Source organism: Diabrotica virgifera, chromosome 9, assembly GCF_917563875.1.
Source record: "Diabrotica virgifera virgifera chromosome 9, PGI_DIABVI_V3a".
NCBI classification, from domain to species: domain Eukaryota; kingdom Metazoa; phylum Arthropoda; class Insecta; order Coleoptera; family Chrysomelidae; genus Diabrotica; species Diabrotica virgifera.
In genome coordinates this window covers 184,051,042-184,074,219 of record NC_065451.1, presented here as the reverse complement: position 1 = coordinate 184,074,219, position 23,178 = coordinate 184,051,042, and the positions used below count along the sequence as shown (strand labels likewise).

The 23,178-nt window shown below is 34.8% G+C and overlaps 1 protein-coding gene across 7 annotated transcripts in view; it reads left to right on the top strand.

Moving 5' to 3' along the window:
* The window catches only part of LOC126891831 (ryanodine receptor), a 285,318-nt gene that overhangs the window by 20,376 nt on the left and 241,764 nt on the right, over positions 1-23,178 (top strand). For all 7 annotated transcript variants that reach the window (XM_050661137.1, XM_050661140.1, XM_050661136.1 and 4 more), the window contains 9 exons: positions 4,866-4,943; positions 7,222-7,340; positions 7,450-7,519; positions 10,137-10,336; positions 10,459-10,641; positions 12,545-12,716; positions 14,788-14,957; positions 16,357-16,481; positions 18,700-18,891. In XM_050661137.1, the coding sequence (XP_050517094.1) occupies positions 4,866-4,943; positions 7,222-7,340; positions 7,450-7,519; positions 10,137-10,336; positions 10,459-10,641; positions 12,545-12,716; positions 14,788-14,957; positions 16,357-16,481; positions 18,700-18,891 (1,309 nt within the window). The remainder of the gene's footprint in view (positions 1-4,865; positions 4,944-7,221; positions 7,341-7,449; positions 7,520-10,136; positions 10,337-10,458; positions 10,642-12,544; positions 12,717-14,787; positions 14,958-16,356; positions 16,482-18,699; positions 18,892-23,178) is intronic.

The window sequence follows — 23,178 nt, the reverse complement described above, 5'->3', positions numbered from 1 at the left end:
GCCTCTGGTAGAGCGTTTGGAATATTGTAGCGCTGTCTTTCTTGGTCATATTTACTACAACTTATTAAAAAGTGTTCGACTGTTAATCGGACGTTACACTGATCACATATAGGTGGATTATTCTTTGTGAAAAGGTAATAGTGCGTTCACCTGGTATGTCCTAGATGTAAACGCGCAACCGCAATTTGTTCTCGTCTATTGCGCGACGATGGAATCCACTGAGACACATTATTTTTGATTTTATTCAGCTTAGAATTATTTTGCGACCACTTATTTCGCCACAAGCACAACACTTTATTTTTAAAATAAGCTTTTAAGTCACTGGAAACACACTTGCCTATCGGCTCCGAAAAATCAGTAAAATTGCCTCTCGTACAGTCCTGTCAGCTTCTCCATTTCCTGTTATTCCGACGTGTGAGGGAACCCATAAAAATTGGACACTTCTTCAATGTTCATGAGCTTAGAACAGCTGGTATTTCAGCAACATTTCAAAAGGATGTTTCGGAAAAATGTGTTTTAATGAGTTTAGAGAGCTAAGGGAATCTGTTGTGATCAGGGCTTTTGTGAGTGTAAGCTCGTAAAGAAGTTTCACAGCACGGTATATGGCGTAGAGTTCAGCTGAATATGTGCTACATGCTGGGGTTAAACGGAAAAGAAGATTGTTTTCTGAAGAAACGATTGCTATTGCTACACCACCGCTTGCACGACTTACATCTGTACGGTCTTTGCGGAAACAAGTGGAATGTTTTGAATTGTAAAACTGATTGGTCTTTAAGTTTGTCTCCTGTAGACAAATAATATCTGGAGAATATTCAGATAAAAGAAGCTGTAGCATAGGGAGACGATAAAAAATCCATCAATGTTCTATTGAAGTATCGAGTTGAATGTTGTTAACAGATTCGGAGTTAGATGATACTGAACAATTGTCTACAGAAGAGTCACTGTCTAAGTCAGAACTCTCTTTCCCTAAATGAATGTATAGTTTCTTTTGAAGTTTTGTAAACTTGGTTTTTGTAGATCTATCATTTGCATATTGATAGCTGCTTTGTAAAAGATGGGTTAAACTAGCCGTATCAGGTGTAAATTCTTTAACGATGCTAATAGTGTCGGTCGGGGGAGCCTTGGACATTATCAGTCAGTAAGGACAATTGGTGGTAATTTAAAACGAATGGTGGTGTATGATTATCAATAAAATTTTCAAGAGTTTCCCGTGTAGATGGGACTTTAGATGAGCGCGGTTTTTTTGGTTTAGAGGATTTGGGTTTTGCAAACAGATTTTGTGATGAAATTGCTGAGTCTGAAAAAGGCGTATCGATCTCACCAATACTGCGTTTTATGGAAGAACTTGCGTTTTCGCAAGTGCTATTAGAGTTAGAGTTTTCACTTAGAAGCTCTGGCTTTATTACATTTGGAAGTACTGGAGCAGACTCATTGGTAATGACAGAAGTCGAGCTTGAAGTTTTGTTTGTAAGATTGGTTGAAATGGTTGTTTCAGAAAATTGTGGTGATGTATCAGTTTTATTAGAGTTTTTTGCAGTTGTATCTAATGGAATAGGTGCTGATAGATTGGAGGATATTGCTTCCGAAGTTTGTGAAAACGGTATTGCCGCTCAATGAGGTTGATTGAAAGTGTTGCTATGAGTAGGAGTATTAGTAATTTCTTGGTCATGGAGATTTGTAGGTGTAGGTGATATGCTCGGATTTGGTCATGGATAACTTGATGACTGCTGAGTGTTTGGTACCTTGTGTAATATACTTGATGGAGCTGATTGATCTGGTACTTCATTGTTTGAATCAATATGTGTTGATTCCGTTACTGAACTGTTATTGCATTGGGATGATATATGTCCTGTATTTTTGCAAATAAAGCAGGTGAGTGTACCTTGTAATAAAAATATGCGGTAAGGTGTTTGGTCGAAATTTATTAGAATAGAATCTGGAATTGCTGATGTTATAGGGCTTACATAAACTTGCCTCCGAAAGCTCAATATGTGACTATATTCGGGAAGAGTAGAGCTAATTTTCAGAAATGTTATTGGGGAAATAAGCTTTAAACCGATATTCTGTAATTCTTCAACTAATACTTGATGAGGAATTGACGGGTAGACACCAGACAAGACTAGTCTTTCTGCTGGAGAGACAAGTCTTCGTGCTGTTATAACTTCGCCGAGTACTTCTATAGAGCCATGTTGTGTCATGAAATTATCTACTACGGTTTTGTTTGCCAAATACATGCAGATTCTATTTTGAGATAATCTAGATGAAAAAATAATATTTTTTGGGTTGATGATTGTGCCCAAAGGAATTAAATAATCCTGCAGTTTAGCATTATCGATACAACTAAATACAATTGCTTGGGTCTTACTCGGAAAAGAATGTAAAGCGGCTGATGCATAACTGTTTGTGATATTCGAACGTTGATTTACTGGACTGGTTAGATCGGAAGGTGTGTTTAAGCTGCGGTGGCGAAAGCTTCACTCCGACTCTGGTAAGTGACAGACCAACCGCATGCTAGCTAACCTCACAAAATGATTGTACCTTGGTATATATTTCTTGGTATTTATATCGAAGGTAAAAGGGGTATAGGAAGAAAGAAGAAATCCTGGCTCTGAAACATCAGAGATTGGAACCACACAACAGGGAATGACTTAATCCATCAAGCCCAGAACAGAGAGAAATTTGCCATATTGATCGCAACCTCAATAGAGAAGGCATTTAGGAGGAGGAGGGATATATTTCTTATTTGACGTTTTCTTTTCACAATAATAAAATAATAATTACGTATAGATGACTTACGTAGTAGTATCTAGTAGATAAACATTTAATTTTAAAAAACTATTTAATGAAACCACTTGTTTTTATTAAAAACTAGAAGTACAATATCAGTACAACTTAACCATACCTTTGCTAGGGCCGGACTCCCCGTCCGATATACTGTTCTGATTGTATTCAAGATTTCCATTTCTTTATTCATCCTTCTCAGAACTTCTGTGTTTGTGACGTGATGTGTCCACGATATTTTCAGAAGTCTTCTATACACATAAATTCTCAGTATTTCGGTAGGAAGCATGTCAGGTCCAGGCGTCCAGGGCTTTCAACTCTTCATTGTTTTTAATGCGTGTAATGTTTCTCCTTTTTTAATATCTGGACCTATTTCTTCTGAAATAAGTTCTATGTGTTCTAGGTCCTCTCTTTCACTATCGAACAGTTCGTCGATGTTTTCTGCCCGCTGTACTTTCTCATCCGTCTGTGTTATAGTAATCCCTTATCTATCCAGAAGTGCACCAGATTTTGTTTTCTTAGTCCTGTCATGTCTACATGTGCCTACGTTCAGTTTGCTACAGTTCATGTGCAGTTCGCGTTGGAGGCTCTTTTTTATGTTGAGTTCTTTAAGTTTGCTTGTGTCTATTATAAGAAGTCTTTCTTCTTCTTCTTGTAATAGGACTATGTCCTGTTTCTTCTGTTACAGTCTGCTGCGATCCGGAGCGCCAACTCTCGTTTTTTGGGTCTTCCTATGGGTCGCTTGGTGTTGGGCTTCTGTTTCCGCCCAATGTGCCATACGTTCAGGGTCCATCCGATCTACGTGGTCTCTCCACATGCGTCGTCGCGCTCTTGTCCATCTCACTACGTCTTGAACGCCTAGCTCTCTCAATTGTCTTCGTTTCATATTCTATCTCTGAGTGTGATACCTGTTATGGATCTTAGGGTTTTCATCTCTGTTGTTCTCATTATTTGTTTGGTCTTTGTTGTCTCGGCTCTTGTCTCAGCTGCGTATGTCAGTACGGGTCTAACACATGTCTTATAAATGCGGACTTTGCTTTCGGTGCTCATATATTTACTCCGCCAGATTATATCCTTCGGGAAACCAGATATTCTCGCTGCTTTCGTTGCCTGCTGTTTTGATTCTTGCCACAGATGCCTGTCGCTAGATATTTCCACACCTAAGTATCTACAATCCATTACCTGTTCGATTATATGGTCGTCCACTACTAATTTACATCTAATTGGGTTCCTGGATATTACCATCGATTGGGTTTTCTCTTTGGATAGTGTCAGGTTATACTTTTCGGCGGTTATTTTGAATTTTTGTAGTAGGCGTTGTAAGTCATCTTCGTTTTCGGCTATTAAGATTGCATCATCTGCGTAGCAAAGTATTCTCATGGTTCGGTTACCCATTTTGTATCCCTGATTCATTATGTTAACACTACCTATAACTTCATCCATTATTAAATTAAATAGGCATGGACTGAGGCTGTTCCCTTGTCTAATGCCTGCATTGATTTTGATTTCTTCCGTGAGCCCGTGTGTGGTTTTAATTCGTGTTTTGTTGGATCTATTGAGTTCTTTGATTATGTTTCTATACCTCTGACCTATGTTTTTTTTTCAAGAATGTTGCTCAAGAAGTCTTTGTTGTCGTTTAATGGTTTTAAGTATGATGATAATCCTGACGATATGTGGCGAAATACACAAACAATGGTTCCTAACATAACAATACTGTTACTTAAACTGCTCTGGCTGTCTTCAGCTCGTATATTTGTATTAATACATTATCGCTTAACGTACACACTTATATTATGTTTCATGTCTACCAACTAACATTGCTAACGATACTAAAACATCGCTTTGGTATTCTCCAAATAATCGTTCGTAAAAAATCATTTTATTATGGCCTTTTATAATAACTTCACTTAATGGCAGTAGAATATCTAACCGAACGTATGTTATTTCTTTGCAGTGGTAGACTTTGGAATACACTTCAGTTGGAATTACTAAAATAAACCAGTAGAAATCAAAAGTTTATTGTTTGTTATTAAATTTCTTAAGTTTTGATGCAAGTTTGTTAATGTATTCGTTGTCTTTTTTAGGGAAAAGGAACTGGATCCGGCCACAGGACTCTGCTATATGGCAATGCTATTCTATTACGACATCAAAACAGTGATATGGTAAGTAAAAACATATGATACAAAAGAACTTTATAACACTTTATCTCCCGGACCTAACCTATAGATGGTACTACAATAACAAATCCAAACGATCTATACTGTGTTCGGTTTCAAGATAAGCTCCGTTGTGACAATAATATACTTTTATCGTCTAGAGTACGCCTATGTATTAAACAAAACGTGTTCTTATACCGTCTCTGACAGTATAAAAAACCGAACAGAAATCCATTAGGGCAGTGGTTCTCAATCTTTTTGAGTCATGTACCACAAAATTCTTTTTATTTTTGGTACCACTTAACTGAAATACTTATGTCGCTAGGTAATCAAATTATCTATAATACTGGTGCCGATTTTCCGTTTTTTGTACCACCGCAAATAATGATATGTGCCACCAGTGGTACATGTACCACAGATTGAGAACCGCTGCATTAGGGCATTATCTGTGAGTTGAACGGAGAATTACTAACCAGGGATATGTGCGCTGAACGTATCCCGAAAATCTTACGAACCCCGCCGATTTGGCCAGTTGAGCGTAGCCATCATTACATATTTTGCCTTCTGGCGTGCTGAGCCAGATACCTCCTTTCTTTATACATTTATTTCGCGTTAAGAAAAAAATGCGACTCCTAATTTAAGCCCCTCGATCGTCGGTCATTATTCATATATCTAATATCGTCACACTAACCTGAGGTTTATGAAAGCCCTTAGGTACGTAGAGAACGTTTACGAACTTTTGTCTCATCTCTTTTTCAGCACTCAATCCTGGGCTATATCCATAATCATATGGCGCTAGATTCAAACGTCCACAATGGTCCAGACACAAACCCGTCTTCACTTCCATGTCACACACAATAAGACGTTTACCTTTGCCTGAGGTTCAAAATAACTTATGACTGTAATGAAATACCTGAAGGATTTTTGAGACCCACAGACAGCCCCTTCAAAAACGCTTGTCTTTATGAAGTAACTGAGGGGTCACACCATACTTTTGATTGAGTAAGACCTACATTAACCCAAGTCTTATCCAAACATACCAGTATACTTTTTTCTTTGCCGTTTCTATACTCCTTATTTTTTTTTCAAAAATTCCCTCCTTCATATCGTTTTTCTCTGATAACAGACCTGTGACGTGTAGCTTTTTAGGACGACAGACTCAGTAAAACACAGGTTAAAACCAAAGTAAATATATTTAGGATATTTATATACAGTTCAAAATAAATTAAATAAAATATAATTCTATCTTCTGCAAAGGAAAAATAACATTATACTTATTACTGTCATCAAAACATAATAACAACATTAAAATGATACAATACACAACACAATATATACAATAGCAATCACGCTACACGGAATAAATCTATCTACACATTCAGACTCAGAACTTATAGCATTTCAATCCAATGCGATAACGATCAAACTGCGACACACAGTCGCCCATCCACCGTCTCCAGATCGGAGGTGGTCACTACCGCTCAATACGGAGGCGCCCATCTCGGCAAAATACCAATTCACTCCGTTGCATCTCTGCCGTTTTGAGTTCATGTTGATTCAATACGTCAAAAAGAACTGATTTTTATTTTATGATTATCCTCGCTCGTCTTAAATACGCTCTCGGTGCCATCTCGCCTTCGGTTTCGCTTAGTGGTGGTATGTAGAGGGAATGCGCCAACATGGATACGCCTTCGATCCTCTACGGTTGTCCAATACCAAATATTCAGAATTAATATCCGATATTGAACAATATAATAATATCGCCCAGTAGATAGCACGGATTTATTTGTTATTATATTCACACATGTGGATTATTAGTTTAGATACAAATTGGTCAATTATCAACAATATAATTTGGAAATGATACAAAGTGCTGACGAAAGTAAAACTATTTACCTTAATTAGATATACAAATCACGCCGGCATCGTGTCAATGATGACCCAAATTAAGCTTCTATAAAACTACAATATCTCAGCTAGAAAAACAGTCTTCAACTGAAACGCGAATAAGTCATAAGTCAGTACTCAAAGTTCTCCCGGGGTAACCACCCTTAGTGTAGGTCTCATTAATAAATTCTCGCATTACTATTTGGTGTTTCCATTCTCTCTGAAGAACAGCCTCCACTGAGCCCCACGAAATTTATACAACGGTTGACCGGCCGATCGCCAGCTGTGGGTATCATATTACAGACTAATTCTGCACTTTTTTGAAATTATAATTATTTTACATAATTGTTCTTTAATTTAAATAGTTTTTTAAATTTTAATTGTATTATTTTTTTAGTACTTAGCTTGTCTTTCTACAAGCTCCAGTAATGACAAATTGGCCTTTGATGTCGGTCTACAGGATCATAGCCAAGGAGAGGCCTGTTGGTGGACGGTTCATCCTGCCAGCAAACAGAGGTAAGTTATTTGGTTTTGTATCTTCTTGCGGAATTAAGACAAGCATTATTTGCTAATAGTAAAAAAATATTTGAATTTTAACTTTCATATTATGCTTTTTTATTTATAGATCTGAGGGTGAGAAAGTAAGAGTCGGTGATGACCTCATTTTGGTCTCAGTTGCAACTGAAAGATATTTGGTGAGTATAAACTTCATATTTCAGTAGATGTGTAACAATATAGCAACCGATTTATAACAGTGGAGTTCACTAGATAGATATGTAAGGATTCCTTAAAGACAATCGTAATAAAAGTCCGTGTGATGTTTAACAGTTTTAATTGATAAAATACACTCGCGATCATAAAAAGCGGGTCACTCGATGAGTTATTCAAGTTAAATGTCTCGAATTTTCTAAACCTGTTGTCCGATTTGAGTGATTTTTTTAGTATGTTATAGCCTTATTCTTTAGCAATATCGCTATAATAATATTGTTGCTAGACCGGTAAATTGTCATTGTATACCGGGTGTAACAATCATACTGTGTTTATTCCTAAAAGTTCGGAACACCCTGTGGAATGTTTTAGCATAGATAAAATATTGAAATTAAAACTCAATTGTAGCCTTAGTCTCTCTTAACATTTTCTTTTTTGATTTATTTGTTTATGTTGGATAATAAAAAAGTTAAGCACGATAATAACTAGCCATGTTCTTGATCAATACAGGGTGTTTCTAAATAAGTGCGACAAACTTTAAGGGGTAATTCTGTATGAAAAAAAATGACAGTTTGCTTTAAAAACATATGTCCGCAAATGCTTCGTTTCCGAGATAAGAGATGTTGAAATTTTTCTTACAAACTGACGATTTATTTATTGCTCTAAAACCAATAGAGATATGCAAATGAAATTTGGTAGGTTTTAAGAGGCAGTTATTGTGTATTTTTTGACATACAATTAATAATTCTATATTCACCATTGGCGTGCATACGGGTATAAACATTTTAGATACATCTCGTATGCATGCCAATGGTGAATATAAAATTCTTAATTGTATGTCAAAAAATGCGCCATAACTACCTCTTAACATCTACCAAATTTCATTTGCATATCTCAACCGGTTTTAGAGCAATAAATAAATCGTCAGTTTGTAAGAAAAATTTTAACATCCCGTATCTCTGAAGCGAAGCATTTGCGGACATATGTTTATAAAGCAAACTGTCATTATTTTTCATACAGAATTACCCCTTAAAGTTTGTCGCACTTATTTAGAAACACCCTGTATTGATGAAGAACATGGCTAGTTATTATCGTGCTTAACTTTTTTATTATCCAACATAAACAAATAAATCAAAAAAGAAAATGTTAAGAGAGCCTAAGGCTACAATTGAGTTTTAATTTCAATATTTTATCTATGCTAAAACATTCCACAGGGTGTTCCAAACTTTCAGGAATAAACACAGTATGATTGTTACACCCGGTATACAATGACAATTTACTGGTCTAGCAACAATATTATTATAGCGATATTGCTAAAGAATAAGGCTATAATATACTAAAAAAATCACTCAAATCGGACAACATGTTTAGAAAATTCGAGGCATCTAACTTGAATAACTCATCGAGTGACCCGCTTTTTATGATCGCGAGTGTAGATAACTAAATTATTGATACTATTAAATTGCCGAAATGTAAAAGTGTTTGTGTAATTGCGACTAAAATTTTACGAGTTCTCACAAAAGAAACTGTCTTTGAAATAATCGCGTTTATCTACTTAGTATATGACCGGCTTGTCAATATATAAGTACGTCTATATATAAACTTCGTCCCTTCGATTATTGCCAAATACAATGTCTTTCCTCAGAATCTCAAAATCGACTGCCCACTAACCAAAACAGTCTCCTGTCTTCCCCTCTTCCCCTGATGAGGTTGACAATCATCACGGCTATTCTGATCTTAGATGCTGCTGCTCTGAATAGTTCGGTTGATGTACATCCGTACCATTCCCTCAAGTTACGCAACCATGAGATTCTTCTCCAAACTACACTTCTCTTGCCCTGGATTTTCCCTTGTATAATTAGTTGAATTATGTTGTATCTCTCATTACGCATAACATGCCTCAAGTATTGTAGCTTTCGTGTCTTGATGGTCTCCAATATTTCCATTCCTTTGTTGACTCTTCTCATGACTTCATTAAATCCTGCCTAAAGCTGTCGAAAATGTGAAAATAATACTTATGGCAAAATGTATGATTAACTCGTTGTCTTCATGCAACTTAATTTAGTACTAATTGCAGTTGTAGAAGTAGTTTTAGGTAGTTGTTGAGTTCTCCATAGTAGCGGCCATGTTACTGCAACTTATTCTATTTGTGGTTCAAAAACTCCCACCCAAAAAGGAGGACAAGAAAAATTTCAAATAGCCCAAAACATTAAAACAAGAAACCTTGTGTTAGACAGCATAAATTTTAAACATTTCAGTTTTAAACATTTTAAACCTTAAGTCCTCCATCTTAAATTGTCCTCCTCTAACCCACCAACTGCTTTTCTAACATTTCTTTGCTCTCCTCTACCAACACATCATCTCCCTCTCTTACCCTTTCCGTCAATACATCCATAACAAGATTAAACAGGTAGGGACTAAGTGAAAAGCCTTAATGCAAACCAATGCTACAATGACTTCTATTTCATGCAATTTGGTACTCCAGAAACAATTAAGATATTTGTTAACTTTGTCACATTTATTATGAGTTCCATATTTTTGTCCTCCGAACATTACAACTTGTATTATGTTGTATTATATTATATTTTTCTTTTTTTTTTGTAGCATACTACGAAAGAAAACGAAATCTCCATTGTTAACGCTAGTTTCCACGTAACGCATTGGTCTGTCCAGCCGTACGGAACCGGTATATCCAGAATGAAGTATGTTGGTTATGTATTTGGAGGTGATGTTCTTAGGTTCTTCCACGGAGGTGACGAATGTCTTACTATACCGTCTACTTGGGACGTGGAACCACAACATAAGTAAGTGTTTTTTAAGTTTGGATTACCTTGTTTCTAAGTGCAAAGTGTCCGTACTATTTCATTTTTAACGTAGATTAAAATATCCTCCAATAAGATTTCTGAGTGTTCTTTTTTTGTTTTAGTATTGTTATTTATGAAGGTGGTAGTGTGATGTCCCAGGCCAGGTCTTTATGGAGATTGGAATTAGCAAGGACGAAGTGGGCCGGTGGTTTTATAAACTGGTACCATCCGATGAGAATAAGACACATCACGACAGGTCGCTATTTGGCTGTTAACGAAAACAACGAGCTGTATCTAGTTAGCAGGTAAGTCCTTTAGTCATTGCTTGCATGTTTTTTACTATGCAAGGTCGCTGCACTAGGTCGCTGCAACTAGAGATGTCGGGTGCTGCTGTCTGTTCGATGCGTGTCCTCGCTGGTCGTTTTTTGAGCACCTCATGCATTCCCCAATGGTGATATCCTTCGATACGCTACAACCGAAATAAAACGTTCTCTTGGGTTTTCTACATACGTGAAAAGTATGTCCTTTCACATCACAGTTCCAACAAGTTGCGGTTGAACGAAGGGACTCTACAGAAAATTTGCTGCGTGAGGAAATTGTCAAAGCAGATTCAAACCTCTTACAGTACTTTGTAAGATCAGCGACTGACTTGACGTCCTGGAAAGCAATTGCTTTAACATATTCAGGAAGAAGACCATTGATAATCTCATCCACCTTTTCAATATCTGGAATAGATTTAGACGACCGGAGCATCAAAATTCCATATGGGAAATATATGCAGAAACCGGTTGTCGTAAAAACTGTTTTGTGGAACGTATTTATTCCCATAAATTTCTTTCATAGTTGAATTTTTCAACTAAAAGCATGGCTGTTTGCCTACAAGATCCAGGTCAAAGTAAGTCCCCCGTCAGTTTGAAAAACATAACAGCTAAAAAACTTTTAGTTATAATAATAGCTCTTCTTCACGTGCAATATCAGAATTATCCGACGTTGGCGATCAACATTGCAAAGGCTTCTCGATCTTCTGTAATATGGAATCATTGTCCTGCATTTGATATCAGTCCATTCACAAATGTTTTTTAACCAAGAAATTGTTTTCTTCCTACAACTCTACGGCCCTCTATGTTGACTTTAAGGATCAGTGATAGTATTCTATATTGATTTTCCCTCACTATATGTCCCAGATACCACATTTACCGGTATTTAACAGTCTTTAGCAGTTCTCTTTGTTGACCCTCCTTAGTACTTACTCAATAGTTTTTCTTTCCGCCCAAGGTATATGTATTAAGCATCCGTCTATGAATCCACATTTCCAATCCCTCAATTCTGTTCAGTATCTGCTTGATACTTTTAGTGTCCATATTTCTGCATCATACAAAGTACAGACCAAACATACTACTTAACCATTCTTTGTCTTGTTTCTAAATTGAGATAAGTATTGCAAATTATATTAAGTAGTTCCCCCTTGATTTTTATACCATATGGCATGACTGTCTCTCATCAAGTGCATTTTTAAATACCTTTTCAAATAACCGAGTAAATATTGAACAATGTTGGGGACAAAATGCAACCTTGCCTGACTCCTCTTTATATGGAGATCTCGTCAGTGTACTTATCTCCAAGTTTTACGATAGCAGTTTCATTCCAGTATAAATTTTTATTGACACGAATATATTTGAAGGGTCAGAGGGAAAAACGATCAGTGCCAATTTTTGGTCATTTTGCGATTTTTGTACAATCTGCTAGCTTAGAAAGAGTACTACCAACCTGTCAATGGCCAAGGGGAAATAAGGATGATAATGAATAAAACTTTGTTTCTCATTTTACCGAAAATGCTTGCAGATAGACGTTCACGGTTCTTCCCCTAACCCTTCATTTATCATATATTCCTATTTTTTAGCATCTGCATTAATTTTACATACTGCATTTTATCGAATGCCTTTTATAATTCCACGAAGCATGCAAATACATCTTTTCTTTTATCACAGCATTTTTGTAATAGGATATTTAACGCAAAAAGTGCCTCCCTGGTTCCATAGCATTTTTAAGACCAAATTAGGTATCATCAAGATCGTCTTCGCTTTTTTAAAACGATTTTCGTTAAAATTCGATAAAACAATTTTCATTACAATCAATGGCGGCTTAAATGTGGCAATGTGGCAATTATGTATAAACATAATATTTAATGTACCCTATTCCGTTTTATAGAGACGAAGCTAATACTGCGACCACGGCGTTCTGCCTACGACAAGAGAAAGATGACCAGAAGGTTGTGCTAGAAGATAAAGATTTGGAAATTATCGGGTCACCGATTATAAAGTATGGTGATTCAACTGTAATTGTGCAACACTCTGAAACCGGCCTATGGCTTTCCTACAAGGTAATTATTCAATATAGATTTTCGTAAGTTTTGTTATACATGTTCTACATCTGTTCTATTACTTCGGTCAATAAGTCCCAGACCTGACTAGTAAAACAACATTTTTTTGCAAAAAAATATTCTTTGTTTATCAAAATAATCTCCTTGAGCGCCGATACAATCATTTTAATATTGATTTTTCGATACCATCCTTGTAAAACGATTTATCTTTGCCTTCAAAATAGGTTTCAGTTTCGGCGATTACTTCCTAATCGGAACGATATCTTTTGCCATGGAGCATTTTTTTTAGATTGGAAAAAGAGTGGTAATCGCCGGGGGCCAGATCTGGACTATACGGTCGCTGCGGAGGCAATTCAAAGGCCAATTCGTTCATTTTTGCAATTATTTTCATCGACTTGTGACACGGTGCATTGTCTTGGTGAAACAACAATTTTTGAAGTTATACTTCTTTAGGCGCGATTGGGAGTGAATTTTTATCATTCTGCTCGCATGCGCACACAGACAGGATGGATGCTAAATCTTTCAATTTATGTAGATATGTATCAGCGCAAATAAGATGCAAAACGAATATATTGGTGTTTTTAGTAAATATATTTATTATAATTTTTGTGTCTTTGGATTTATCTTCCTCGGGAGTAAGATAATAAGTATTATTAAAACATTTTTATTTTATACTTTACTTGATCTATTTGTCACCGTGATTGTAATTATGTCCGAGAAGCGATGTATACAGAGCCGTGGTAGGTCATTGGTAGATCATTCGACTAGGTCCCGCGTTCAAATCCGGACAATTCATATTCTTTTTTTTTTATTTTTGGTATTGTTGTAATAAAAATTTTTTGAAAGTGGTAAGTATTAAAATTAGTTTAATAAACTGTTTAAAGTTATATTTATTTCGTTGAAATAATATAATAAAAGTATAACTTCTTACGTACAAAGTAAGTGTACAAAGTACACACACATTCTTTTTTTTTTCTTCAACAAAAAAAGAGGCTCTTTCTTTACGATTTCGGTCTTCAAACGCTCCACTAAGCCAGTAATAATAGTCGCTATTGTTTATTTTCCATGTTTCAAACAGCCAATGAAAATAACTCGTTGCAGGTCCCAAAATACAGAGGCCATAAACCTTCCGGCGGTTTGTTGCATCTTTAGTCGTTTTATACGGCTTTCTTCGGGAGCTGTCCAATGAGAGGACTGTCGATTTGATTCCTGATTGAAGTGATGAATCCATGTTTTATCCATTGTGACATACCGACGTAAAAACTCCGACTTTTTCGATTAAACAACGTCGAAATTCATCAATTCGTCATTGTTTTTGGTCTGGTGTCAGCTATCTCTTAAAAGTTCAATTTGCGGTTTTCCATAATAATATTCACCGTTTTTTTTTTCGATGTTCGGGAATAACTGCATCATTTGGCGTTCCAGAGCGCTCAGCATCATTGGTGTTGGTACGACCGCGTTTGAATTCACTAAACCGCCGCCCGCACCGTTTAATGATTGTAATCCAGATAACACTTTTTGAGCCATTGCTAAGTTTGGACGGCATTTTTCTCATAAAATAACTGGATAGAGTTATTCCAAAAGGAACCAAGCGCCTATTTAGTAGTTCGGAGAAAATTACGTTAGAAGTTTAGTTTAAATTATAAATCGTTGTTGTTGGAGCTTGGTGTTCTTGTTAATAGATGTCGTTGGAGTCGTTCTGGGGCTTAGATATTTTTAGAATATTCAATATACTCCAGTAGAAATCGGTTGGTGGTAGTTTCTTAATATTCTCGAATTTGTCGCTTGGTTCCTTTTCGAATAACTATCCAACTGATAAATCAACACACAAAATTGCTTTGAATCCATTCTTTATCAAAATCACAAAAGTAGCGTCACTTCAAGCACTGTAACTCGGTAATAAAGGTTAGGACTACCGAAATGTCATATGGAAAATTCACTAAAGTCGCTATCTTATCATAAATACATTCATAATAAAGATCACATTCATAAATAAGTGAGTTTTTAAAATGATAAACTCATTTTATCATTACTTTAAAAAGTTAGAGACTAAATGACTTTTCTTTTTTAGGCATATGAAACAAAGAAAAAAGGAGTTGGTAAAGTCGAAGAAAAACAAGCCGTACTACACGAAGAAGGCAAAATGGACGACGGTTTAGACTTCAGTAGGTCACAAGAAGAAGAATCCAGAACTGCTAGAGTTATCCGTAAATGCAGTTCACTTTTCACACAATTTATAAAGTAAGTCTTTCTATTTTACTATTCTAATATTTTGTATTTCGATAACGACCTCCGAAGTAGAAGTCGAAACTTCAATATAATCATCTTTCAACTTAAATTGTGGCTTATTTCCTAATTACATAGATGACACAAAGAAATAGCTTCAGAACAATATTAAGGCTTTCTATTCCTTCGTTTTTTTTTGCGAAAACGGTTTATGCTTTTGGCTATTTCAAATATGCTTTGATACCCTAATCTTTATTTGAATACAAAATTTCTCTGTTCATCCGTATTTTGCTTCCTGAAAATCGAATCTCCTACTGTCACATTGATCGTAAAATGTCAAGGAGCTTAACAGTATATATTAAGAGAATACAGTAGCGATCAACAGGTAGCAACAAACGCGGTCCAAGATTGCGGCTGTAATTTTGAATATTTTGTCGAGATATTTGGTATACATATTCGTAATATAATAGAGGATGGCGGTACAGAGCCCAATTTCAGAAATGTGTTAGTATGTGGAAATTACTCTATAACTAAATAAAATATTGCAAAAAGGAGCCTGTACCGCCATTGAGAAGAACAAAAAATACACTTTCTTCAAATAAACTTTTTTATCCCATGCCTAGATTTTGTGTCACATTGGATCTATTAAAAATCGATTTTCTATAACAAGAAATCGAACGTGACTGACTCGGCAACATTTCGCGCCTATGTGTATAAAAATTATTGTTTTTGATGGTATAAATGTCACTGCCAGTGTCGAATTACCGACGCACTGTTGCCTCACTGTTGAAAGTTCGCAGAACTTTCGAAAAACAAAAATATTAATGACGCGCTATTGTTTACTCTTAATATTCCAATGTCTGTTCTATAAAATTGTCTTGATATGGATGTTTCTGTTAGTTTCGGTAATTCTTTGTTCAGTGTTTTATCTTTTCTGTGGCGTCGCACTATTCTAGTTTATCCTACCATCGGTGCCATACAAACATATTCGTTATCCATATTAATAAATTTCTTTATATTTAAGGAAAGACAGCTTTAGATTTACTTTGGGATACACCACCACCATTTGGGATACACCACAGGCGGCTCTGAAAACTCTGAAAAGAAGAATAAACCTAAGTCAGCCGATGGTAGTGGCCCCCGAATCGAATTAAATTTAAAGCTGTTTTTCCTTATTTTATTTTACTCATCTTTGAGTACTAAGGATGCAGAATTCTGTTGGAATTTTATCTAGATAAGCGGGCAGGTGATGAATGTATTGTCCGCTATTTATTGGCTTGTATGCTTTATAAATTTGTAAAAAGCTCAGGCAATAGATAGTCACCAAGGATTCTGCATTCCGACATATAGGCAATTTTCTCTTTTTTCTATATTTGTAGTTGTATATATAACTTTATAATATATTTGTTTTTAGTGGTTTAGAACAACTCCAAAGCAATCGCAGACACTCTTTGTTCTTCCTTCACGTTAATTTGAACGAAATGGTTATGTGCTTAGAGGATTTGATCAATTATTTTGCCCAGCCGGAAGATGACATGGGTAAGAATCACCATTACTAATATATCTATACCCTGTTTCTAAACAAGGAGGAGTAAACTCAAAAGACAGATTCACACCCAATAATTTCACTAGAAAAATCATCATATTCATCTTCTTTTTTGGTTGACCATGTCGGTCTTCGACGGTAATCCAGTAATCAGTATCGGACAACTTCACAGATTGAATGGACAATCTTCACAAACGGCTGTTATTTGCTTATCAGGATCCTAAGATTTTATTTATCTATATACAGGGTGATTGATTATTAGTTAGAAAATTAGTTAGAATGTTACAGGGTGTTCGATAACACAGTGGCAGACCAAACTTATGTTTTTTTTAAATGGAACACCCTATATTTTATTTTATATTCGAAATCCTGTTAACTTCTCCATCACCAAAAATATAAAGGTTTGTAATGTTATACAGGGTATTTACAAAGTTATAACCAATTTTGTATGAAAATCGTAACAAGTTCAACTCCCTGTATAAATAAAAATAAGCACAACAGCAATGGTTTATTAATGCCATATTTTTTTATTTATTGTCAAAATTTTTAAGAAAAATTGATATTGCTAATTTTCTTTATATCAAATACAGGGTGAGTCAAAACGCAAGTACATTATTTTCTCAGTAATGTTAAATGGAACACCCTGTATTTTATATCATTATTGAAAAGTAACATTAACGTACTTTAATTTTTATATAACATTCTTTATGCCCAAATTTATTAGTTTTCGAGATATTTTCATTTTTCAGAACAAATTATTTTAGGTGTTTAAATTTATCTAAATTTTAAGTAAGCCATGACTGAATTGACAATTGAAGATTACCGATTATCAATCCGGTAATCAATGTAACACTGTAGCAAATAAAGAAATAAAAATAATTTATTAGTAATACATTTTACAAACAAAAACACAACCACTACATGCAACATTTTTGAAACAATTAAAAACTATCTTTTTATGTAAATTCAACAAATAAACAAAGAAAATTAGTAATAAATTTTACAAAAAAACACACAAACACAAAATACAATATTTTGTGAAGACAATTAAACACTACTTTTGTATGTAAATGTAACAATGTAACAAATAAAGAACGAAACATAATTTATCAGTAATACATTTTGCAAAAAAACATGTTTGAAAAAATTAGAAGCTACTTTTAATAAAATATTTTTAATATTTAATTACATAAGGTGTTCAAAATTATCTCCTAACACATTTATGTACGCCTAAAAACGATCATTGAATGAGCTACTTACTCTACGGAGCATTTGTAAATTAACACATCGAAATACACTTTGTATTCTATTTTTCATCTCATCCCTTGTTGTTGGAGGTATTTTATAAACTTCATTATTAACGTAACCCCAAAAAAAATCGGTCCAGTTTTTTAAATTCTGGTGATTTGGGTGGCCACGCTACTGGTCCATTGAAAAATGAAACTACCTCGAAAACTAATAAATTTAGACATAGGGAATGTTATCTAAAAATTAAAGTACGGTAATGGTACTTTTCAATAGTGATATAAAATACAGGGTGTTCCATTTAAAATTACTGAGAAAATAATGTACTTGCGTTTTGACTCACCCTGTATTTGATATAAAGAAAATTAGCAATATCGACCACTCTTGAAAATTTTGACAATACGTTAAAAAATATGGCGTTGTTTTGCTTATTTTTATTTATACAGGGAGTTGAACTTGTTACGATTTTCATATAAAATTGGTTATAACTTTGTAAATACCCTGTATAACATAACCCTTTATATTTTTGTGATGGAGAAGTTAACAGCATTTCGAATTTAAAATAAAATATAGGGTGTTCCATTTAAAAAAACATAAGTTTGGTCTGCCACTGTGTTATCAAACACCCTGTAACATTCTAACTAATTTTGTAATGTGAAGCTCAAAGGTGGCTAAAATTTTTGTTATTAACTTTTATTGATATCTATTACTATAGCGGAGCTATTGAGCTTTACCCTACTAATCAATCACCCTGTATGTTTTTAACACAAAATATACCGATATAACTTAACCTATGAATTTTAAATGTCAATAGTGTCAAAATTTCATAATTTACTGCAGTAGACTTGCCTGCAATTGACCAATTACAAACAAGCATTGCAGTGTGATAAATTTGAATTACTCCTCGTAGATTAAAAATGAGGTATAATATATCTAACTACATCTAATTTAATATTTCTATTTTAGAACACGAAGAAAAACAGAACAAACTCAGAGCCTTGAGAAATCGACAGGATTTGTTCCAGGAAGAAGGGATTTTAAATTTGATTTTGGAAGCTATCGATAAAATTAATGTCATTACTTCTCAGGGCTTCCTGGCGCAACTAGCTGGTGATCAGAGTTGGGAGATGATCGGAGTGTACTTATATCAATTGTTAGGTGAGTTTCCATGACTTCGTATTAATAAATATTTGCATAAATTGTCCAATTCACATTATTCCTGCCCAGTGATCTAGCAAGTTAATCCAGCACAGTGCTGTACTGGATCATATCGTCCCCATTATTCCAGTCGTTCAAAAGCTGTAAGATCGGTAACACTATAGTGACAATGCTTTAATGCAATAATCAAGCACTGGCTTGGCCACACTATTCCAGTGGCGCTGGAATGGATGAATAGGGAACTTGCATAAATTTTTAAATATTAAAAAACATAAGATAACATGACCTTAAAACGCTTGCACGTAAAAAAAACCAAATATTCTTAATGCATACGCTTATTATGAGGTTTTGAAAATGCTATAAAATTCAAATTTCTTAGGAGGCGCTTGAACGTCTTTTTATTGGTCTGACGTCACGACCACAACCGGGCTACGAGTCGAGCCCGGTTAAAAATGCGATTAGAGTATTACGCGGATTGTATATAACATTTTGTCCGCATTTAATTGGAAATTACCAGATATTATTTGTATTCTTGCATATAGTCCTGTCGCCAGGGGGGGTACAACGGCCTCGTTAATTCAGATGGACTTACTCAAGTTTTTTTTATGTATTTTGACCCGTAGAACACGAATTTTTTGGGTAACAGTTGATCCGGATGTCGATAAGATTGTTATAGACCAAGAACTTGAGGAATCAAATAACAGCGATTTTTGGCAAAACAAAACAATATTTTGTATTTTTTGGGCCATTTTAAGTAAAAAATATTTCTACAAGTTTTTTCGTAGGATGCACAGTTTTCGAGATAAACGCGGTTGAACTTTAAAAAAATCGAAAAATTGCAATTTTTGAACCCGAATAACTTTTGATTAAAAAATAAAATAGCAAGTCTGCTTACCGCATTTGAAAGTTTAAGTCAAATTATATCGGTTTTGATTATTTGCATTGGTAAAAATTTATTTTTTTATTGTTTAACAAAGCTATAAACACGTAGGGTTTCCCGTGCTTTTACATGCGTTTTAACGCATGTAACGTAGAAATAGTCTTGATTGCACTAGTACCTATTCTACCTACTCGTTCGATTTTAAATGAGAAATCATAGAAACATCACTCACGCACTAGTTGTTTGTAGCTTTGTTTAGCAATAACACAATATATTTTTAGCAATGCAAATAATCAAAACCGACATAATTTGACTTGAACTTTCAAAGGCGCTAAGCAGAATTGCTATTTTATTTTTTAATCAAAAGTTATTCGGGTTTAAAAATTGCAGTTTTTCGATTTTTTGAAAGTTCAACCGCGTTTATCTCGAAAACTGTGCATCCTACTAAAAAACTTGTAGAAATATTTTTTGCTTAAAATGACCCAAAAAATACAAAATATTGTTTTGTTTTGCCAAAAATCGCTGTTATTTGATTCCTCAAGTTCTTGGTCTATAACAATCTTATCGACATCCGGATCAACTGTTACCCAAAAAATTCGTGTTCTACGGGTCAAAATACATAAAAAAAATTTGGGTAAGTCCATCTGAATTAACGAGGCCGTTGTACCCCCCCTGGCGACAGGACTAATAGTTCTACAATCAGTATATTTAGTTTCAAAGTAAAATTTTTAAATCTATAGAAATTGCTACTTTTAAGTGCTTAAAACGCATAAGTAGATACTATTACTCACGAGGGTTTTTCAAAAGAAAGCGATTAGGCTATTCTGGGGATTGTATAGTACATTTTAATCGCCTTTAATTGAAATGCTAAGGGTAAGTTTAATTTAACTGGACCAACTTGGGGATAAAAAATACAAGATCTTAAATATTTACTAATTAATGGAACAAATTTTGCAAATATTCTCAAAGCATTGCTTTCGCTTATGCCGAAATCATCTCCAAAAGACATAAATGTGTGTCCTGTTCTTATCCTTTTTAGAGTTAAAAATAGATGCATTGTTTGTGTTTTACAATATTTTTCCATTAATTGAAACGTATACAATCTAGGTCTGTATTGTAACTTCATCACTGTACACGTAAACTTCAGAGACAACATTTTCAATTTTATTACTTCCTTTTCTTTCGCATCTTCATCACAAGATAAAGATTCACTTTCATTGTACCAATAGTGATCACTACCACTATATTCACTCTTATCTTCAAATACAGAACGTCCTGATTCACTTTTTGTATCTTCAAATGATGTTTGAAAGTCTTTTATAGGTGAAGTTCCTGCATCCTTATTATTTTCAATGGCGACAACCCGACTATAAAACTCCTTTAAAATTTCCACTGAATAACTTTACTTCTGATTTTGATGCGAGTCTGCGTTGATGCATTATTCAGTTTTTGAGGTAAAGCTGGTTGGTTTAATTCAGGTTCTGGTTGAGCTAAGTTTGTGAAACTAGGATCACACTGTCTCTTATCATCATTGTCCTCTAGAACAGACTTAGATTTAGAAGCGGCATCTTCAAGAAGCTGTTGTTTAACCCTTTTAAGGGCTGCTTCCCTCATGGGCTGAGAAACAGTTCGTTTTCTGTCTGGTTAACAGTCAAATATGTGTGGGACAACATCTGACGTAATAATTTTGGGACCACTCATAATCTTGAATTTATATAGTTATCCATGTCTTTTTCCAATTGCAACGAATAAACAAGTTTAAGTAGGCACATTTAATGGAACGACAACTACCTAATATTTTTTTTTAATAGAAAATGTCTTATTTATTAGGTACCGAATTAGATAAATACTCACATCGAAGTGTGTGTGTGTTCACAAAGAGGGGATGGCATTAGATAAACTTTTTGCCACAGATATTTGAAAGTTGAAGATTGAATATGTCATATTAAATTTTTATTTTAGAATCTTTAAGAAATTGTATGATAATATCATTAATAGTTTTCGTATTGAAGCTTAGTAGATGTGAATTGATCCCCACAAACATAAAGACCTTTGTTACTTTGTGAAATATCCTTTTTTATCTCGCCTGCATGCCTTTAGCCATTTCAATCGAGGTTTGGTTCTACTGGTAGAGTAAAAAATATTTGTTGGATATTCTGACAGTTGTATTTTGGCGTTCCGGCACTAATATAGTACTTATATTACGCAGATTTGTTTTCCATTTTGATAAAGTATATTGTACACTAAATACAATAATATAAACACCGAGCAAACAATACAGTTATTCGACACGCACAACTAACAATGACAAAATGCATTCAATGCAATAGCTCACCGAACAGGCGAACGGGAACGCAATGGTTGGTGACGTCAGACCCCAGCTCGCGCTTTTAAAGTTGTTTGAAACGGAAATTTTGAGCGCTGAACTATTATCAGTTGTTGTACGTACACTATTCATTGTTAAGACGTAATATTTTGAACATAACATTTTTAAACATAAATTAACAATTTTATGCAAAAATATTTTCATGTGCAAGTTCTTTATTGGAATGAAAAATAGACCATCATTCCAGTCAACTGGACGGGATTGATCGTTTGAATATTTCATTGCAACAGGTTCACATTATTCTAGTGGTTTTACACCGCTTTACTTGTAAAACTGAAATGCTGGAATGCTGGACTCAAATAATGTGAACCCTATTCATCGACCGTATTCATAGTATTTTATTATGACAGAATCGACGCCAAATAAGGTAAAGGTGGGTTTGTCAGCCAATAAAGTCATGGTGACCGTTTTTTGGATCTTCTTCTTCTTGTAGTGCCTATCCATTTCGGATGTTGGCGACCATCATGGCAATCTGTACTTTGCACACTGCTGCTCTAAAAGATTTGTGGTTGTTGTGTTGAACCACGTAAGTAGGTTTTTCAGCCAGGAAATCCTTCGCCTTCCTGGTCCTCGCTTTCCTTCTACTTTTCCCTGCAAGATTAGTTGCAGCAGTCCATATCTTTCACTGTTCCTCGTGATGTAACCGAGGTATTCGATTTTGGGTGTTTTTATTGTGATTAACAGCTCTTCTTCTTTTTACATTCTCAGCAAAACACCCTGATTAGTAATGTGGTCGGCATAAGATATCTTCAGGATTTGACGATAAAGCCACATTTCAAAAACCTCAATTTTCTTGCAGGTGGCGTCTGTAAGAGTCCACGACTCTACTCCGTACAACAGTATAGAAAAGATATAACATCGTAGTAACCTGATTTTTATAGGTATCGACATCGACAAATCATGACATTTGCATAACTTAGCCATTTTTGAAATGCAGATCTTGCCTTTTCTATCCTATTTTTTCCTATATAATATTTTTTTTGAAGTGAAAACTTCTTTAAGGACGTTGTGCGATTTTTGG